At 42.7% G+C, this 20949-nt stretch overlaps 2 protein-coding genes and 4 non-coding genes across 7 annotated transcripts in view; 4 read left to right on the top strand and 2 right to left on the bottom strand.

Moving 5' to 3' along the window:
• The first annotated feature begins 1578 nt into the window (after positions 1-1578).
• On the top strand, positions 1579-1651 carry TRNAA-AGC (transfer RNA alanine (anticodon AGC)). The gene has a single exon. It is a non-coding gene; the product is annotated as a tRNA-Ala (tRNA).
• A 673-nt stretch (positions 1652-2324) lies between these two features.
• On the bottom strand, positions 2325-2397 carry TRNAA-AGC (transfer RNA alanine (anticodon AGC)). The gene has a single exon. It is a non-coding gene; the product is annotated as a tRNA-Ala (tRNA).
• A 2205-nt stretch (positions 2398-4602) lies between these two features.
• Positions 4603-4675, top strand: TRNAA-AGC (transfer RNA alanine (anticodon AGC)). Its single transcript has one exon. It is a non-coding gene; the product is annotated as a tRNA-Ala (tRNA).
• Positions 4676-5047: 372 nt separating this feature from the next.
• On the top strand, positions 5048-5120 carry TRNAA-AGC (transfer RNA alanine (anticodon AGC)). Its single transcript has one exon. It is a non-coding gene; the product is annotated as a tRNA-Ala (tRNA).
• A 2472-nt stretch (positions 5121-7592) lies between these two features.
• MCM4 (minichromosome maintenance complex component 4) lies at positions 7593-18078 on the bottom strand. The gene is made up of 17 exons (XM_071419214.1): positions 17989-18078; positions 17759-17859; positions 17464-17622; positions 16589-16752; positions 16405-16503; positions 16166-16261; positions 15982-16077; positions 15449-15587; positions 14831-15051; positions 14193-14313; positions 12514-12773; positions 11266-11631; positions 10962-11089; positions 9497-9704; positions 8766-8994; positions 8514-8647; positions 7593-8160 (listed from the first exon to the last, which is right to left on the bottom strand). Exons 2-17 carry the CDS (start codon positions 17826-17828, stop codon positions 8068-8070), a joined length of 2583 nt encoding a protein of 860 aa, XP_071275315.1. The 5' UTR covers positions 17829-17859; positions 17989-18078; the 3' UTR covers positions 7593-8067.
• Positions 18079-19084: 1006 nt separating this feature from the next.
• The window catches only part of PRKDC (protein kinase, DNA-activated, catalytic subunit), an 82897-nt gene continuing 81032 nt past the window's right edge, over positions 19085-20949 (top strand). For both annotated transcript variants that reach the window (XM_071419185.1, XM_071419177.1), the window contains exons 1-4: positions 19085-19245; positions 19679-19755; positions 19846-19938; positions 20773-20847. In XM_071419185.1, coding sequence (XP_071275286.1) covers positions 19104-19245; positions 19679-19755; positions 19846-19938; positions 20773-20847 — 387 coding nt within the window. In that variant the 5' untranslated portion in view covers positions 19085-19103. The remainder of the gene's footprint in view (positions 19246-19678; positions 19756-19845; positions 19939-20772; positions 20848-20949) is intronic.

Raw genomic sequence — 20949 nt, 5'->3', positions numbered from 1 at the left:
GGCCAGGGCCCCACCCGCAACGGTGTTTTATTGGCCCCCGAGTGTTGTCAATCCCAAATGTATTCCTGTACCTCTCTCCTTATTCGTTGTCCTTCACCCCTCCCTTTCCCTTTATAACCCAAGTTTTACCCTGCCTCGGGACTCTCAGCTCCTTCTCCTTGACCTTCCATGTTCCCCTACCAATAAAACCTCCTTCCCTGAAGAAACTGAGAGTCGCCCCTTCATTTCATCCTGCGACTTAGGAGTTCTCTACTGTGGCCACACGTCCTTAAGCCTGTCATCGCTAGGCACCGGGCCCTGATTTTGGGTTGGGGAAGCGCCTTACTGGCTGGAGGTTGGCTGGACACTCATCTAGCCTGGGCGTTTTATTTTCCACCGGCCACTGCTCCAGAGAGGGAAGAACTTTTTTTGGCAAAGCGAGCTGTTTCAGTTAGAGTGGAGGGAGCAGGTGGCAAGACACTGGAATTTTGTTAATGGATGAAAGAATGGCCATGGGACTTCTGGTATACAGCTTTTTAGGGCTAGACCAAAGACTGAAATTTTGTTATTTTGTTTTCTGAAATCACTAAGTCATCAACAAGGAGAGATTTGAAAGATCTTTATACGTCAGTGTGATTCATGTGTCTTCGAGCATCCTGGGGAAATCAGGAGCTGTTTATGTAGTTACTAAATAAATTTCATTTCAGATACTCCTTTTTTTTCCAGGAAAGCAGATTATTTAATATTGGAAGTGTAATAAAAATTCACAACTCTCTCTTGCTGTTTGTGAAACCACTAAACAGAATTTTCACTGCTGTTTCATTATAGTAAAAATTTGTATTTTTTTACATTTTAGTTGTGTATTTTTGATTTTTTAATGTGTCTGTGTGAGTGTCCTTGTCTATCTGGTGATAGCATCACAACTTAAAAATGCCTGAGAGATGTAGGTAAATAATGTGAACTACTTTGCTTCCTGGTGTTCTGTTTGATGCTTTCTTCATTGTTCCATGAGTGCCTTTTTTTTTCTACCTCCTTTTTATAACATTAACCCAGCCTCTATTGCCACAATAGAAAGAACTGGCAGAACTCTACCTATTCCATCATATATATTTTATATTGTAAAATATAGAGAAGGATAAAGTAATTTAGCCGATTGTCTTCCACCGGGGATTACAGATAGGAAAAATCTGTTTTAGAAAAAATACAGTATTTAAATATATCCAGATTTCTCTTAAGCAGTGATAATTTTTTTTGGTGTGAACATAAGTCTGCAATTGCCTGGAAACTCAAGCCCGGATGTTATCCAGATGCAGCTCCGCTGAACAAAGTGCCTGCTGTTGCTTCAAGAAGTCCAGATACTATATTAGGCAAAATTCCCACTACGGCTGTCAGAAGCAGTGCGCTTGCAGGAAGACCTAATTGTTTCTGCGTTTCGCTGGGGGGCTGAGCGCTGTTTTTGCCTGCCCGTGACTTCCAGAGGGAATGAGGAGGGCTCGGCCTGCCCAGCGGCGGGTCACGGTTCAGCGCGGTGTGCGGTGGCTCCGGCAGCGAGGGCAGCGCAGGGATGAATCAGCAGCGGAGGGGTCGGGGTGCCCGCGGGGGGAATTAGCTCAAATGGTAGAGCGCTCGCTTAGCATGCGAGAGGTAGCGGGATCGATGCCCGCATTCTCCACACTTTTGCTGCGCCGCTGCTTTGAACTCAGATTCGTTTTCCTGGAGCAGTTTCGTAAGGATTAAAATGAATCCGTTGAGAGACACGTTTGCATAGTATGAACTATTTAAGGTTTTAACGTTGATCTGAGCTGAGCTTTATTTTTTTTTTAAGTGCAAATTATCTTCTTCTCGTGGCTAGAGGAGGGCATTAAATGATACCGTGGGAGACCGAATATCACTTGAAACTCACGTTAGGAACAAGCGTGCCCTGCCCATCCCACAGCGGGTGCAAGGTAGCTGGAGAGACACTAATTCTGTGGTGAGCTGATTATTTTTGTAGATACCTACCAATTTGTACATCGTCTCAGAGACAGTTCCAATAACTTTTCGTATCATTAAAAAGTAACCAAAAATGCTCACATTCGGTGCAGTGGTAAGGGACGGAAGCAGCTTTTTTTTTTTTTCCTGTATCACAAAGTAACAGCGTTACAGCGTTAGTTTAGATGGGTTCGTGAAGAAATTGCCCCTCAGAGAGTGTACAGGTGTAATCTATACAATTACCATTTCTTCTCCCCTTTTATTTGCCGCGTGAGGTGGTCTGTATTTCCCGCTGAGGATTTTCTACCAGAAAACCGGGACAATTCACGGAAGAAAATCTTTTCCCGCCGTGGCGCCACAGCCCATGAAAAGTGTGGAGAATGCGGGCATCGATCCCGCTACCTCTCGCATGCTAAGCGAGCGCTCTACCATTTGAGCTAATTCCCCCTGCCGTGGGCGGCCAGACCGGCGGCACTCGGCCTCGGTCACCGCGCTCCGCTGTGCTCAGCCGCCCTGCTGGACAATGCTGACCATCCCTGAATTTACGTGGAAAACGCCATGGCTGAAAAACCAGGCTACACACTTGGCGTTATGAGGTGCGTTTTCTGCTGTGTTCCTTGGATGAAACAACTCGTTTTCCTGAGCAGTGCATCCTCTAGCGTTTATTCGAGGAGAGAGAGCTAATTTTTTTTTTACATCTCTAACAAATACAAAAAGGCTTGTAAATTCAGAAAGATTGCTTTTAGAGGTCACTCAAGCACAGTGAGATTTTTCTTCTCCTTTTTTTTCAAGTCTTTAGTTCCTTTTCCAACTTCATTTTCTCATTAAACATACATAAATGATAAACACAGTGGTTTAAAAGTTTATGTTTAGTTTTTTGAGAAGAAAAATTAATTCATATATTCTTATGTTACATTCTAGAAATTATTTGTATGTCCACCTTTATTTATTGACTGATAATTCTGTCCAAATAGTATTGCATCTTAAATATGTGGGGTTACTAAGTACATTTCTTAAATAGAAAAATTCACCTGTAGTCATACTAACTGACTTTGCAGTAGGAAGTACATGGCTAAACCTCTATTCACAGGCTATTAAATCAAATGCTTTCTGGATTTCAAGAAAGAAAATGTAGTTTACAGAGAGAGTGGATACACTGATATGCTCTGTTTAAATGCAGAGGACTAAGTCCTGCTAGTAAACTAAAGTGTGTGCAGTAATTCAACAATACATGTACTGCTGGTTTCCTCTGAAGGATTTAACCCACTGGATGGCAGCAACCAGTCAAAACAAAATAAATTTCAAAATTGAGCATGCGCAAGTTATAACTTGTCCTAGGTAAGGTAGTACTCCAAATCTGTTACAATCCAATTACAGGTCAAGATGTGGAACTACAACTACATTGTGGCTGCAAACATTCTCTTAAAATTCAAATATTCTCCTGCCTAACTTCAGTCTCTGCAAGAATAAAAAAATTAAAATTTATTCTTAACACTTCTTGCATTATATTGGAGATGATTTTATCTACCTCACTTGAGCAGACTTGATGGGGGAAATATGCAAATATGCAAAAGCAGTTTCAGTCCTTCTCACAGGTATATGTGTATGTTAGGCTCACTGGCGGCCTCTGGCAGCCTGTGGCCAGGATCTCTCCCATATCGTGTTTCACGAGGTTCGGCTCTGGGAACAGTTTTCTTTATCGACCCTCTGCAGAGTCATTATGAAAAAGGCAGATTACCTTTCCCTGTTTTTCACCACCGTGTCTCACTCTGCTGCCACTGAAAAGGGCTAAAGCTTCACCCATCTGGCTCACAAGAAAATGTTTTAGAACGTTTTTCAAAACAGAACTCTTTAGAAAACGTTTAGAAACATCTTCTGTTTTTTAGAAACAGAAAAAAGTTCATTTAATGCCTAAGTGAGGAAAGATCTCTGCACTATTTTCAAGTATTAAAGCATGTATTTTATATAACTCTCAACATTTTGTGATCATGAATTTATTCTGAGTGTTGCTAGGTTTTCATGTAAGATGGCAAGTAAAATATCCTGATTTCTTAACCTGGTTGGGAAAACTTCCTCACCTATGTCTGAAAAATAGCCCAAACTTCTTAGGTTCCATTAAAAAAAAAAACATTAGAGTGTCTCAGTTTTGAAGGCTTTGTGCCCACTTACTTTCTTTTAACACAGATCACTTCAACGCATCTTCTTGTCAATACTAATGGAAACTGATGTAAGTTAACTTAATCAGGCTTGAGTTTTGCTTTCTAGATGGTCTCCTGAGGGGATATCAAGGTAAATGCGAATTTTGTATTGTCCTCACGCTGCTCTAGTGTGTTTTCTGTGATGTGGTTTCCCTGAGCGTAGGAGAAGGACAAATCTAGTGTGTGGCAGGTGGCACTGAAAGGCTGCAGGGCAGGGGTTTGTTGTGCACGTTAGCGTGAAATGCTTTATCACATTACTCCGCCTTACCACGACAGTATTTTTGTCATCTCGGGCAAAACCAGGGGCGTCTCCAGGTCAGGCGGTAATTAAATGTTCAGAACGGCTGCCCTGGGGTTACTCCCTGCAGTGAAAAAGCAGAATAAAGGCAGAAAGTGCAGGTTGTATTTTTAGCTATTGAACTCTGAAGCGACAGGATGTGCGCATCGTGTATGGGGGGAATTAGCTCAAATGGTAGAGCGCTCGCTTAGCATGCGAGAGGTAGCGGGATCGATGCCCGCATTCTCCACTCTCGGTTTTGCTCCTCGTGGGAGTAAAAATACTTCACTACTTATATAAAGCCTGACTCGTCCAGCAAGAAAGCGAAATGCCACAACATACTTTCTTTCGTGAACGGCAAGTAACAAACGAGATGTTTTTTATTATTACATGCGACAGCTGGAAAACGTCTGTTCCACTTTGCCTTGTTTCTTGCTGCTTGATTTGGAAATGCTAAATGAAATACTACAAATGTATGATTTTGGAATGGAAGTTGAACGTGTTCTCTTTTGCGAGCAGAGAGGCCAGAACAAGAGAGAAAACTTAATTCTACCTCTGAAGCTATGGCCTTAGACGCTTTCAGAGGATCAGAGTTCTGTGATCCCAGCAGTAACCTCAAGGGGGGGAATTAGCTCAAATGGTAGAGCGCTCGCTTAGCATGCGAGAGGTAGCGGGATCGATGCCCGCATTCTCCAGTGTTTTGCCACACAAGAATTCATCCACACTACCAAACAAAACGTGTAACTTATTTCACGTAAATAAAGTGTTAGTTTTGCTTTCATTAGAGTAAAACTGATTTTTTTTTTCCTTCTTCCTTTTCTTCCTCTGCCTTTACTACGTAAATCAGGCTTATATAACTGTATAGGTCAATCCTCTGTTGTAACAGTTGACTTCCTCAACAGTGTTGAGTTAATTTGAGCAGGAAGAGAATTCTGCAGTATGACATTTTCCCGTGCCTAATGAAAAACAATGCATCGTGGTTTAACCCCGGCCAGTCACCAAGCCCCACACAGTTGCTCACTCACTCCCCCACCAGCAGGGAGACAATTACAAGTGTAAAAGCTGGAGAGCTCAGTGGTTGAAATAAAGGCAGTTTAACAGGGAAAGCAAAAGCCATGCACATAAGCATAGCAAACCTAGGAATTAACTCACTGCTTCCCATGAGCAGACAGGTGTCCAGCATCCCTAGGAGAGCAGGGCCCCATCACACGTATTGGTTACTTGGGAAGGCAAATGACATCACTTCAAATGTCCCCGCCTTCCTCCTCCTTCCCCCCATGTTATATACTGGGCATGTTGTTGTATGGTCTGGAATATCCCTTTGGTCATGGCTGTCTCCTCTCTACCTCCCATGCCAGCATGGAAATACGAGAAGCAGAAAAGGCCTTGGATCTGTGCAAGCCCTGCTCAGCAATAACAAACACACCTCTGTATTATCAACTCTGTGTTCAGCACAAATTTAAAATACATCCCCACAACAGCCACAGTGAAGAAAATTAACTGTACAGCATCCAAAATCAGCACACAATGGATGAATGATGGTCAGAGACCTGAATCAATGTGTCTTGATCACACAGTAGAAATAGTTTCAGAATGCTTGTTCTTCCCCAGCTGTCGATTGTGATCCCTCCTGAGATATATGGGATCTTCTTTCATTAATGATCTTTATGAAGCTGTAGTATGAGCTGGATCAAGTTTACAGCTAAAAGGTGTCACCTCTTTCCTCCCAAGTCTTTGTCCTGGAAAGCACACTACAGCATCCATGCATTTTAGCTATGGCCTGTGTGCAGGCTATAATTGAGCTCCTCAGACTTCTCTCCTACTCCCATTTTGCAGAGATGCCTTTAAGAGGCTGATGCCTCTAACATACCTGAAAGCACATTTCTGTTAGAGTTTCAGAGGTAACCTTGACCATGTGGTTCACTGACTTTCCCCAAAGTCTTATTAATTTCTTCTGGTCTTTCTCCAGACATTGGTGTTTCATTATGGTGCACTTTCCCCTGACCCTTCCAGGAGCTGCACAGCAAGTGCAGCTTTTTAGATCTCAGTCACCAGTTATGCTAAATTTGTCTTGAATGTTAACTGAGCATCTCACAGTGTGCCTTATTTCCTCACATCTTCAGTCTGTTCATGGATGAGGAAGAAAATGTGTGTGAAATTAGCAAAATTTAGTATTCCATTTCTTGGTGTGTCTCTGGAGTAAAAAACTTCATCTTCCCCTTGAACGCTGAGGCCTACCTGAAAATTCATAGCATACCCAAATGTGACTACTTTCAGTATGATCAGTAGATGCCTAGAATGGTCACACTAAATCTCATTGTTCTGAGAAGTCTAGGGCAACCTTGTGGCTGCTGTGTAGGCACTTATTTTCAGCAAAGATTTTCTCAGTTCACAATGTATTGCCACTGGGTTCTTCTCCCCATAACATGCTGTGGTAAACCTGTTCTATAAAAAACTTTCTGATCATGATCTTTGATATGTAATTTTTTATCTCATCAACTGTAGGCAGTGTGGACAATGTAGACATCTGTCTCAGGAATGTCTAATGATTAGAGAAAGACTCATCATTCTTTTAGGATGAACACAGAATAATCCAATATCATTTTAACTAAGTAAATAGATGGATTTTTTTTTTTTTTCCTTTTTCATGAAGTGAAGGCAGAGTACAGTTTGGAATATTTCTCAGTAACATCCAATTTCATGTTTGGCTTAAACAGTTATGCAAGGATTCTAACCTGCTCATTGCACTTAAATAAAAAAAAGACATAAAGCAATCATGCTGCTTTGTACAGCTGAGGAAGGTCGACATAGCCTTGTATTTTTCTATTAAAAAAATCACCCATACCATGCCCTTGGGAATATTATTATAAACAAGCTACAAGACCTTCTTCTTTCAGGACTGATTATATGTCATTACACCAAAGATGGGTAATCTCTATTAGTCAGACCTAAAATTGAAGTAAAGCAATATCATTTTCAAGTGGAATCTATCTATCTTTTTTACATTGAGGATACTTCCACAGTACACTCAGATCAAACAAAAAAAACCCCCAAAAGCAGAGCGCCTTTTATGGTCTCAGAAAGAACTTCCAAAAAAATTGCAGAATTCTAGATGGAAAATCAGCACAGGATATGCTGATTTGTACCTGAAATGAACACAAGAGTCCTTTTTAAGTCAAATAATTTTATTTCAGCTTACTGCAATACTAACAGTAAAAATTGCAATTACTAAAAAGTCATTTGAGTTTTTACAATTCAAATGGAAAGACAGGCAATATTGTTACCATGCTCTAAAAAACATCATAAAAACACAAAGCCCTTGCCATATTAGTAATTACATTTAGCTAAAATGTATATAGTATTGTTGACATGAGGATTTCCATAAAATCTTGACAGTGATAATGACAGTGATGCCACTTAATCATGACTACCCTTGTCATAGCAAATGATAGCCCAAGCTGTGAAAATCTTGCAGTGGCAATGCAGTAAGGCAAAGAGGAACCATGGCAGTTGGTTGGCAGGGAAAGGCTATGCCTGTCATAGCAGATGATAGTCCCAACTCTCAGAGATCTTGCAGACTGACACTATCTTGAGTAAGGCAAAGTACAAGTCGTGACAGCAGGCTCCCAAGCACAGGGTAACTCACAGCAGCCTCACTGTCTTTCCAGTCACAGTCAGGAAGTCTTCATCAGCCAAGGCACGAAGTGCTTCTTCAAACATTTCCTTCGTGACAGCCTTAAAGAAAAGGAGCAAGTCAAATAAAGATGGGGAAAATACTTCAAACATAGTAAAAATGCTATACTTTCTATCAATTTTCTAATATTTTTATTTGAAGTTTTCATTCTATGTGAGAATTGAAGCCTGGCCTGGAACCCTGAAGCTGAGTTTGGTCATTCCAGAAGCCAGAATAAACTAAGGTACAGCAAATTCAACTCATTTGTCTGCAAAAGAACTGGTTTTGTAGTCACACTAACAAATAGTTCACGTTTCCATTTCCTTCCATAATGGGATTTGAGGACAAGAATGTTCATTTGGAAAAAATGCTTTTAAACATTAATGGAAATGTAAAAACAAAGCAGGAAACTTACTATATCAGACTGTGCTCGGAGATCATCCAAAAGCTGCTGGTACTTCAAAGATGGTGCTTTACCCTTTGATTGGATGAGCTTCCGTAAGGCTTGAGCCAATTCCTCTTTCCGCTTACGAGCTGTTGCACTCATTCCTTGGAGAAGCAAAGAAAATACCTTTTAGCAATCAGCTAAGGAGGAGAGGTGAAGTTACATTTTAAAAACCACAAATTCCCAACAGCGGCCCTACTTTAACGCTACGCGAGCACAAACCTGTGGTGAGAATGGATATGTCCACAATGCCGGTCTTGGGATCAGTAGCAGATTGTTTCAGCGCTTCCCGGTGGAGGCGTTTGGCTTCCTCCACATCAACAGTCTCCACCTTGTCGGAGAAGCGCACCTTGGCGTGCGCCTCGGCCAGCCGGATCAGGGACTCCAGCTGCCGGGGGTAGGCGGACACCATCCCCCTGCCGCTGCCGATCTTCCTCATGTCCACGTACGCCTGAAAGGGAGACAGGGTTACACAGTTCACTGCCTCTTAATTCCTTTCCAGTCCCCTGCATCCCCCACCTCTTATTTCAGAATATAAGCAGTTTTGGCAAGCCATTCCAAATACTGTATTTCTGCTCACACACTTCACGGTTCGTCTGCATCAAATAATTTTTTTTCCATTATAAAGCAATTAAACCATGGTAATTAATCAAGTTTTGAATCACTTTAGAATTCTGGATTAGTGTTATATAGCAGTACTTTGTCTATGATGACACATTTTGCTTTGGTAGACTTTAATGTGTTTTATGTGATGGAACCAAACCAACATATGTGAAAGCTAAACATTAGAATGCAGAATGATTTATCTGATCCCTCTTTCCATTAAAGACCTTTTTTTTTTTTTCAAGGATTTTACAGAAGGCTGTTATGTAGATAGTGTATGTACGAGGGAATCTCACCACTTCTGACAAGTCAGTAAAGACTCTGATCATTCTAAGCAGCAATTCCTTTACCTCAATAAGGGCTTGGCCCGCTTCTTCACCTAATCTGGGATTTACATAACTACGAGCATATGCAATGTAATCCCTCAATACTGCCATATCCATGTATTCCTCCTCCATCTTTTCTTCACTTTGGTAGTACAGTGAAACCAAATGGCGAGCAAGGCGTCTGTCATAAGCTTCATCACGGGGATCCAACATCAAAAAGATCAAGTCAAATCTGAATGGGATAACATCCAGTATTAGTGTGTATACTTTCTTGTCATTTAAGTACTTGGGTTAGAAAGATTTGACGTAATAAGTACAGGTAAGAGTTCCTAGACTTAATTCCTACTCTCAGTAAAAATTGCTTTCTCACACCAGAAAAAAATCTATTTTAGAATTCTCAAGGTACAGAACAACATAATGAATTTGCTTACACCCCTATGAACTTGAAATTTTGAAATTCCAAAAGGTACATTCTGCAAAATTCAGAGTCCACGTTCAAGGCTGACATATTTTGTTTCCTTAAAAAATCCACACCCCACACCCCCCCCGCAAAAGAAAGTTGCAACTGCCACAAACAAAAAATCTCACACACATAACAACTGCATGAAACTTGCTGCTAAAGATATTGCCCTGAAATACAACCGCAAAAATGCAACTAAACAAAATTACAATTCAAAAAGCACTTGCAGTTTCATCCTGAAGAAAATGGTTTATAATTTTACAAACAATATATTCAACTAGTCTCAACTATAAGCAGACACGGATGATGCATTTTTAGCCAGCCAATAATTTATTTTTGTAGGGTTAAATCCAATAAATTGTGGAATTGAGATGTTGCTCAAACCTAGCAGCCCTTAATTGAAATTTAAGCCGTAAGTGTTCTCAGGATATCCAGTATAGCATGAGTGTACTTCAAATTTCCAGTTACTGTGGAAATTCTTAACAAGATGCAATTCCAGCATGTAGTTTAATTTTCTGTCAGCGAGCACTAAACGTGGCTCTAACAACTATTGCCCAAATGACTGACCAGCACTGCTACCTCTTCAGATAAATTTTACAAAACAGCAAGAAGCAGGCACAGATTTTAGGACTCTACCACCTCTGCTGCCAAGTTCCTGATCATCAGAGTTTCACTTCAAAATCTTTATGGCGCTAAGAAAAGCATCCTGAATTTTTGTTAAAGTTATCAATACCCTAAGTTTCAGAACAGCTCTTTTCTAGGAGATGATTATGAAACAACATAGAATTAAATAAGAGATCCTACAGATCTTATCACACCTGCTCTTCAAGGTCAACATGTAAATACTAAAAGGCACTCCTGTGCTCACATAGATATTGCAAGGACAGCATTTGAAGTATGTGTATGTGCTGTAAAAGTTTTCCATTAGGTTGTGAACAGCACAGTAGTTCTATTATATTCTATGTAATGATTTTCAGAAGAGGAAGTGTAACATCCCCTAAAAATGATACATGCAGTGCAGTTCAGTACCTTGACAGCAGTGTATGAGGAAGCTGAATGTTTTCAATAGTAGTCTTTTTTGGGTTCCACTGTGATTCTATAGGATTAGCTGCTGCTAGGATGGATGTCCGAGCATTCAATTGGCAAATAATTCCAGCCTGTCAAAAGGAAAAACATTTCTGAAACCAGCTGCAGCTGTGCCACGAAAACCTCCCTCCGATTTCATGAGATCACCAGTGTTACTAGGTGGATTCTTTTGTCAAAAACTGCATTGTGAAAGCCTCTGAGTAAAGCAAGAGCAAAATCCCCTAGGAATAACTTCAGTTTCATTTACCTTTGCAATGGAGAGCGTCTGCTGTTCCATTACTTCATGTAGAACTGACCTTGTGCTTTCATTCATTTTATCAAACTCATCAATGCAGCAAATGCCATTGTCACTGAGTACTAGAGCTCCTGTCTGAAGAACCAGCTGCCGTGTTTCTGGATCCTTCATCACATATGCAGTAAGACCAACTGCACTTGAGCCTTTGCCAGAAGTATACTGGCCTCGAGGAACCAGGTTATACACATACTGGAGCAGCTGGGATTTGCTAGTACCAGGATCACCACAGAGAAGAATGTTGATCTCTGCACGAAAATTCCCTCTTCCTGTGTGAGTAAAGTCCTTTCTTGATCCGCCAAAAAGCTGAAGCAGAATACCCTATGAAAATGAAATTATCAATTGTATAGATGTAACAGAGCAAATACAACTGTTCAGCTGAAACATATGAAAAACAAACACTGCTAAAATTAACACAACTTAATGCATCTGCATGGTTCCAAGCATTAAAGACAGAAATTTTGTATGTTGTTGTAACCAGATTTTGGTTGGAACCTGAAGAATCCCCTTGATGAAGGGTCCTTAGTTTTCCTCAACTCTACCCCCTAGACTTGATGTGCCTTTATTAGCATGTTGAGAAGGTAACAACAAAAGGAACTGTCTTTACTATGTTCCCATTTCATAAGTAAATCATTGTATGGTTTTGAATTATACTTTCAGGAACTTGTGAACAATAATAATGTATAACTCTGTTAAAAAAACCTCAAAGGAATATACTTTGACACCTTTTGGAAGAGTCCCTTGGATAACAGTCCCTGGATACATCCAAGTAAATGTTTTGATACTCCATAATTCAGAGTCAACCATATATCATTTTGAAGCCACTCTTCCCTTGTGGATGCCTCTTCTCAGCAAGCACAGTTACTATGTTACAGGTACTTACTTTCTTTTGATAAAAGTAAACCAGTAATCTGAATTTCCAATAAATGTCCAAGATACATCCTGCAATTAAGTTTTCCCAGTTCTGCTGCCTTCTTACCTTTTCAATTAGCTTCCCTTTAATTAACATTCCTTAATAGCTTGAAAAGAATTATGATACACTTATAACCAACTCCACCCTGACAAGACCATGACATTTTAAGACTGCTCAAGATAACAGCTTTTTGAATTTTTAAGTTTCAAGATACATTAACAACAAACAGTAACTACAAATATATACACATAAAAATACACGTCTTGCAAGAGAAATAAAGAACTTTTCACCTTTTTGATATCTTCATGCTCATAGATACTTGGAGCCAGAGCAAAAGCAAGCCTCTCATAAATGTCTGCTTTTTTAGAAAGCTCTTTGAGCAATTCCACACGTTCCTCTGTAAACCTCTTTTGCTCAGTTTCCTCATCAACACCGTGCAGGCGTTTGGAATCTGTCTTGCGGTAGTGTATGACATCAATGTGGGTCCTGTACACGGATTTCACACTGCTGACACGGGGATTTACTCGGATGGGGACTGCCCTGTAGATACCTAAATACAAATTTCAACCACAGCATTAGATATGGAGAAACATACTCATTCCAAACCCTAAAAATTTTACAAGTTCCCAGGAAGAGTAGAGCTTTTCTAAACAGCCTAAGTACTTTGTCCTCTAATTTCTCAATGTAAGTCATGTAGAAGCCATATTTAAGTCACCTAGACCCATTTTTGCAGATAGACATACATGTTTTACATTTGTACCAAAAGTGTTCTCAACAATGAAACCATTTTTGAAAAAAACCTAAGACTTGCTGCCTTTGAAATTCCCACTCCAGTCAGCCTTTCCCCCTCTTTTAAAGTGCCAAGTTTAGTGAGTTTTCTATTGCATTTCAAACAGCTTGTTTTTTTTTTTTTACAGCAGTTGTTTTTAAGCAAAGTGATTTATAATATGTTGCTGCAGTATCACAAGGCTTACTTTATCACTCTCCTGACTGCAGACACTATTTAAGACACTGTCTCTTCTTCAGCTACAGCTTCAGAATAAAGGAGTCAAGGTCAGACAGCCTGGGGATGTCTAGCCTCATCATGGGGTCAAACTGGAGTCAGCTGGAGTCCACTGCTTGCTAAAGGCTGTCTCCCATCAGGTTTTGAGTACCTCTAAGGACAAAGACTCCACACAGCCTTGCCAGTCAACCTGTGATGAGGCTCGACCACACAAACAGTAAAAAAATTCTTATTTTTAACCAGAATTGCCTGTATTTCAACTTGTGCCCTCTGTGTGCCACTGGGCATCATTAAGAAGAATCTGGCTTTGTCTTCTTGACACTACCACCCCTCCACCCACACCTAACCAGGTGTTTCTAAATATGCTGCTAAGATTCCCCCAAGCCTTCTATTCTCCAGGCAGAGCAGCCACAGCTTTCTCAACCTTTCCATGTGTGACCAAGGCTTCTGTTACCATCGTAGCCCTTTGCTGTATTCACTCCTGTACGTTCATGTTTCCCTTGCCCTGGGAGACCCCACAACTGGACCCAGTACTCCCTCAACCTGCTGACAACACTCCTAATACAGCCCAGGAGAATGCTGGCACCACAGCCATGGTCCATCAAGCACTGCTTCCTTCCAGTTTTGTTTTTGTCTGCAAGTTTGCTGAGGGTGTAGAACACTGTCCCAATAACAAAAGGCTTCCAGGATTATTGGTTCTATCACCTTTCCCAGGGCTCAAGATGAAGCTGACTGGCCTGCAGTTCCCCAGGTCTCCTCCTCACTGTAGGGAGTGCCATTTCCTTTTTTCCTAGTATTTTTCCTAGTATTTTAGCCAATCGTTGTGACTTTCTGAAGATAACTAAGTGGCCTTGCAAAGGAAGTGTCCAACTCCCTCAGCACCTGGAAGTGCATCCCATCAGGTCCCTTTACCCACAGTTCAGATCAATGAAAAAGAAAAATGGAAGTACTCAAACCAAATTTTACCTGTGACATTAACTCTGTCACCTGGCTGAACTTTATCAACAAGGTCATTGTGAGCAAAGAGTGCCACTGTATGTGGGGTCTGTCCAGCTGGCATATCTTCAGGAGACTCCTGCAGTTTGATCTGGCAAAAACACCATTTAAGTTTCAGTTGCAAAAAAGCAGAGCTTTTCCATAGAGCATACAACAGCATTTTGTATTAATACAGTCTTCAGCATCATTTTCAATCAGCAACATTGCTTAGGAACAAAATATCCCCACACAAACAGCAAAACTGACTGCTGATTAGAAGAGATTATGAAAATGAGAATTCTGGTATTACTACTAGTATGGATAAAAAGCTGCTACAAACAAGGCTCCCCTAGTCTAGACAGAAGGGGATATACTGTATATAAAGGGGCTTCCATACAGAAGCATTAAAAGATGTACATCCTTAATTCCATCCTCCTAATGCATTTCTTCTCTAAAGTAGACTTACTGTTTCACTGAGTTCTTTCACCCATTTCCATGTTTCAAAACACTTTTTCTTTTCAAAGCATTCAATCTCAAGATACGTAACTCATGCTGTTGATGATTTTAGGAGAGTGGGGGAGCAAAAACTAGCAATTCTTTCATTTTAGCCACTACCTAAGCCAACATACCATCTGTTTGTCAGAGAACATGGATCTGTTGTGAATCAGCGCCATGCTGTGCGTTGTGTTACAGTTCTTGCACACTGAAGGTTCAGCAATCCTGCCGCGGTCAATTTCCACTCTGGTGGTGAAAGCGCAAACCTGGCATCTAAAGAATGCTTCCTGCATCTCAGGAATTAACTGGGAGCTTCTGATGACCATGCCACTGATGGTGATGAGTTGATCAATGTCTACAAAAATACAGGGACTCATGTCATGACCTCATACTCTTAAAAATTAAATAACCTTCAAAATTTCACATTACAATAGTTTTTAGGCAGTAAGTAGACAGACAGGTTACTACTATTTTGTTCAAGCAAAAAGAATCATAAATGCATAATACAAAAGAAAGAATCCTTTGCACTTCCAGAAATAAGAACACAAGTGGCTGATGATAAGAGATATTTCCTTTATGGATAAGATTATTCTCCATTAGGGCTTTAAAGCATGTTCTTCTGAAACAGACATGAATGGAAGATATTGGTCTGGACAGACCACAAGTACAGTTTTATATAGTCTTATGTTAGTATTCACTAAGTTTATGGAAAGCTTAAGATTCTTTTCTAACATGGTAAGCAAAAAATTTACCTTCAGGGTTTAGATTTCGCATATTCCTGGTCTTCAGTGCATTATATGGCCTTACTTGAATTTGATGCTCTAGTATTGAATCAGGGTAACGATCAAAAAAGATCTCATTGGCAGCCATGTCAAATGTTGGGATAACTTCCTGTATTATAAACAGCTTACATGTTAAATCACAGAATGAAGTAATTATGCATAAAGCATTTTATGTGCTGATCAGCCAGTAATGACTAAAAGTTACACCAGCTAAACATTTTCCTACATAACACAAAACCTGCTGTTTGGATCATATTTATTCATTCACATGAGTATTGCAAGAGGTGGAAGTACAAAACTCTGGACATTGCAGTTCACCAGCTAACTTTGCATGCATGAGGTACTCACTGTTTCTGTGATCATCTACTATGAAACAAGATACTTATATTCAGTAAAATAAAGTACCAAACACACACAGTATGCGCTGCATTTAAACAAGAATTTTAAAACCCAGAAATATGAAAGAACCATCTGAAAGCCAGAAAACAAGTGCGCTACTTCACCTGAGGATAGCAGACCAGTTGCCTGTAGAGATTTTCATCAAATGATCTTAGATGGTCACAATTTACGTTCAGGAATGGTTCCCCAACCATATTAATCTGCAAGGAAGTTAGTAAATCTTTAGCTCAATGGCATGCAAGACTGAAAAACGAAAATCTGAATTACAAATTACTGCACTAGAAGTACCTCTTGAAGTCGTTGCATATAGCGTGGCTCATTAAGATCCAGGCCAATGTCTTCATCCTCTTTATCCAGTGGATCGATAAAGCGCTGGAGAAATCTCTGAATGTCAGAGGTAAAAGAAAGACAGGAAAAATTAACAGAATTTAGCAGTATAAATACCTCCTTTGTATCAGAGTCAACTAATATTTGTTTAAATCAAACTAGCATTTCATTTAAAAAGAAGAGGAAGAACTAAAACCCACCTGGAATTTTTCTTTGCACGAGGCCACATTAACATCTGTTCCCCAAATAACAAGCTTTTGTCCAAGAGATTGCTCAGTTGCTACTATATCCTCAGCCAGCTGCATGGAAACAAATTAAGCATATACAAATATTTATATGTTCAAAAAGAAGTTGTCAGGTACAAGAGGTGAGACATCCACCTACCCCATCAGAGTGTAAATCCACTTGTCTGGCTTTCCGGACAGAGCCGAGATCCGGCCTCTGCCTGACTGGAGTTCCTCGGGCACCACTTCGTGGGGTACCCTCCACCCTGGAGCTGGGTGTGCCGTAAGTCAGAGGTGAACTGATGTCAAAGTCAAGAGGAATGGCTATAATAGGAAGGGGTTTGTAATTATTATTGAGACATTTTACATCTAGACCAGACTAAAATTCAGCCTCTGGATTTGTCTTATTGGTCCTTCAACTCTGTCATAAAATGAGTAGTATCAGTCAAGCCCAGTGTTTTGTCAAAACACACAATAAAGATGTTGCCAGTCTCCCTAGAACTTTTCTTTGTATTAACAGCTCTTCTCAAAGATCCCAAGTTCAAACAAAGCTTCCCTAGAAAACTTTACAGCAGTACTGCATTTTAAAACTACACTGGAGCTCAAGCATAAAAACGTACAGAATTGTAGATGAAACACTTCTTTTAGTATTTTGAGGGTGGTGAGCAAGTGACACAATTTACAGTCACTGGAATTAAAAACAGTCCTATGTATAAAAGCAAGGAAGGCTTTCTATGGCAAACAACTAGTTCCTTCTGTGTTAACAGTTTTATTACTCTTTCTATAAATAAATTTTTTCAAGTAATGTATATTCCCTGATGCATATTCCCACGCTAACTGGAAACTACGATAGAGATCTGCACCCCAGACACTGACTACTCTCCTGCAGAGTTCACTACACTAAATTCAAATGAGAAACATGAGATAACGCTCATTTTTTCGTCGAGCGTTTTCCAGCCGGATCTGGCCCAGCGCTGTGTAGAATATGCATCCCCGGGGCCCGCACAGCCTCGGAGCAGCCCCAGCCCCGCTTACCGGAGTGGCGGAACTGCGGCGGGCTGGAGAACAGCGCATCAGCGGCGCCGGGGCTCTGCGCGTCGGCGGGCGGGGACGTGGGCATGGGCTGCAGGTCCCCGGTGGAGGTGGAATCGTCTGTGCGACGCTTCTGGGAAGGAGGAGAGCGAGCATCTTGTGCTGCAAGAAACACAGGGGACCCGGAGTTACAACAGCCAGGCCGCCGCGCCAGGCGGACAGAGGCGGAGAATGGGAGAGCGCTCCCGGCGAGCGAGGGGAGCCCACCCCGCCGGCCCCTTCCCAACGCAGCACTTACGAGTCGGGGGGTTGCTGCCCCGGCCGCGCTTGCCCCGTCGGCGGCTGGGAGTGGAGGCTGGCGACGACATGGCGCTGCTGCGGCTCCAGCTGCGGTCCTACCTGGGGGCAGGGGGTCGGAGAGAAGAATGAGCGCGGCGGGCGCTCCGTCACCGGCCGAGCCCCGACCGGCGGGTTCCCGTTCCCGTTCCCGTCCCCTTCCTGCCCTCGGAAGCCGCGACCCCCACCCACCTGCACAGCCCCACAGATACCGCCGCACTCCGCGCCAAAGCCAGCGGCGTGCGCGCGCTCTCCCGGGCTTTCTGGCCAATGGCGAAGCGCGATCGCAACGGGAGCGCCCAACGATGGCAGAAAGGGGGGATGCGGAATCGAGAGGGAGAGGAGGAAGGAGATGAAACCTCTGTACCGCCGAAGTGAGGGTCTCGGCCCGCTCGACCTGCTACACTAGAGAAAGAATTATAATGCAGATTACTACTTGTGATACAGACAGAGGCTGCCCCCAGTAATGGCACATCGCCTCCCCCCCCCGCAACCTAGCGTGGAGCCGCCCGCACCTTGCCGAATTTCGCGGCAAAACCAGGGCTGTGGGCAGGCGTGGGGAGGTTGGAGCAGCCCATTCGCATACGAGGGGGAACCACTGCTGTATCCAGCATTGCTGTCCTGGGCTCCTAGGTATAACGGGGACCTGGAGCTCCTGGAGCGGTCCAGCAAAGGGCAATAAAGATGATTAAGGGACTGGAACATCTCTCTGATGAGGAAAGGCTGAGGGAGTTGGGCCTGTACAGTCTCGAGAAGAGACGGCTGAGAGGGGACCTCGTCAATGTCTATCAGTAGCTATAGCAAAGGTGCGAAGAGGATGGGGCCAGGCTCTTATCGGGGGTGCCAAGCAATAGGACAAGAGGCAATGGGCAGAAACTAAGGCACAGGAAGTTCCACCTAAATGTGAGGAAAAACTTCTTTACTGTGCAGTGACCGAGCACTGTAAGTGCCCAGAGCGGGTGTGGAATCTCTTACTGGAGATACTGAAGGCACTGTCTGGATGCAACCCTGGCCGTGTGCCTGCTTGAGCAGGGAATTTGGAGCAGATGGCCCACTGTGGTCCCTTCCAACCTGATCCACTCTGTCATTCTGTGTGTGTGTGTCCTGAGCCCATCCTGAGACGAGAGACACGAAAGCGCCCGAAACGCTCTTCCCTGCCGCCGGTCCTTATTCGGCTGGGAGTGATCTGGCGGAGCGCTTCTCCCGCCCGAGCTCAGCAGCAGCCCGCGCCCCCCGGCCGGCGTTGGGAGCGGCGGGAGGCGGGCCCTTCCCGCCGCTTCCTCGCCCTGCTCGGGGCCCTGGGCGGTATGGCTGGGGTGCAGCAGTGCCTGCTCCAGCTGCACCGCTGCCTGCAGCCCGGCGATGCGGGCGGCAGCGCCCTGCACGGATACAGCCTGCTCCGCAGCCTGGCCGAGACCTGCGTGGCCAGCCTGGCCAGCGGCGAGGAGGGTGTGGGCCGGGCCCGGCGGGGGGAGCGAGCGGGGCCCGGGGAGGGCTCGGTGGCAGCGGGACACACGCCCCGGGCCGGCTCCCTCCGTGCTGCGCTGCCCGCTCGCTGCCACCGGGCATTCCCAGGGAGGGAGGGGGGCCTCTTGCCGCAGATAACCATTCACCGGGGTAAAAGCACTTGGGTGCGGGCCCCTCTGTGCTGAGCTGCCCCTAGGCCGGCTTTCCTCCGCCCTGAGCGGCGCCAGGCTCCGGTGCGAGGGCACAGGCCTGGGCCCCGAGGCCATGGGGGAGGTCAGTAGCATCCACACTTTGTTGTGGTGTTTCTGGGCACAAGCGTCACTCGTGCCCAAGGTGTCAGGTCACGTTTTGCACCGGGGATGGGGTGGGTGGTGAGCGCGATCCAACCACCCGATGGTTCCTTGCCTCCCTGCAGCGCTGCACCTGTCCCTGGTGTTTTCCCAGGAGCATGGCTTACTCGTCTTTATCCAGAGATCCCTCGGCATCGAGGAGGTAAGTTGGCAAACTTTAAAGTAGTGTTTCGGTAGTGCTATATGAGCAACATGTTGCACATTTCGAAAAAAATTTTTTTTAACTTTTCAGTTTCGAGATTGCAGGGAAGAAGCGTTGAAGTTTCTTTGTGTCTTTATGGAAAAAGTTGGTGACAGAATTCATCCTTATGCCTGTAATATTAAGGTAGGTAAATGAAAATTATTTCCTAGAAGGGTTTTTGCCAGATAGTTTAAAGTGGTCTGATGGGTGTCATGTTATAACATTCATAGCTTTACTTCACCCCTCCCAGTCAGCCTTGCCCAACTCTAGTGTTCTTGTTAGAGCTGAAATAATTTTAATATTTTACATAAACTGTAAGAGCAGTGTGGAATTGTTTGTCTAGCTGTGGACTTAATTTTTTTAACTTTTCATAGCTGTAGACTTAATTTTATTAACTTTTCATTATAGAACATAGTAGGTATTGGTTCTGAAAATTAGTTATTTTCATTGGAAATAGTAGTTGTAACTTCTAATTTATACAAACTAAAGTTGCCATTTAAGTGTAAAATTTTAAATGTTTTATAGGGTTAATTTTAATTACCATTTTTTAAAAATTCACCTGAGAAGTTCTTACTTTTGCAATATATACAAAAATTGGTGGTACCTGCAATACCTGAGGTTACTGGAGTCTGGATGGCTGAACATCTATGCTGCTTTGCTTGACTGCACCACTGAAGTTTCTGATCATAAATTAGTAGCTACTTGTTGTTAAGGACTGATGGTACTGAGGTATAAAATTTGCCCTGTGCAATTTTTACTTCAGAAACTGCAATTTCTTTGCTTGAGTTGGAGTTTTTTATTATGTCAGACAGTGCTGCAGTATTGTTAGTGAAGCCATCTCCAGGACTAGATATTATTTTAGTCTTTAAAAAAAAACTTAAGCTTGTAAGAACAGATACTTTAAAGAGGTAGAAGAATATGCTGTCTTTGAATTTCCATCTTCACTTACAAGTATTGTTATCTTTATTTCCTTTGCAGCAAACTTGTCTTAGTGTCTATACAAAAGAGAGAGCAGCAAAATGTAAAATCTCAGCACTGGAACTTCTGATTAAGGTAAAATGCATTTTATAAATCTCTCTTGTTGCTAGATAAGCAGAAAATCTGTTGTATTACTATAGTTACACTATGTCATGCAGAACATCTGTATCATGAAGT

This window comes from Agelaius tricolor, unplaced genomic scaffold (genome assembly GCF_023055355.1).
Source record: "Agelaius tricolor isolate 1412-34295 unplaced genomic scaffold, bAgeTri1.0.p SCAF_2, whole genome shotgun sequence".
Lineage (NCBI taxonomy): Eukaryota > Metazoa > Chordata > Aves > Passeriformes > Icteridae > Agelaius > Agelaius tricolor.
Note: the sequence above shows the minus strand (reverse complement) of the source record. Positions and strands in the feature narration are given on the sequence as shown.

Bases quoted from the DNA above. Each gene is read 5' to 3' on its own strand.
- MCM4 (XM_071419214.1), bottom strand. From the start codon at position 17,828: ATGTCGTCGCCAGCCTCCACTCCCAGCCGCCGACGGGGCAAGCGCGGC. The intron at 17,623-17,758 runs GTAAGTGCTGCG...TGTTTCTTGCAG, and splicing joins GGGCAGCAACCCCCCGACTC to CACAAGATGCTCGCTCTCCT. The intron at 11,090-11,265 runs GTAAATGAAACT...TCCTTTTGACAG, and splicing joins AGACGCTCTCCATTGCAAAG to GCTGGAATTATTTGCCAATT.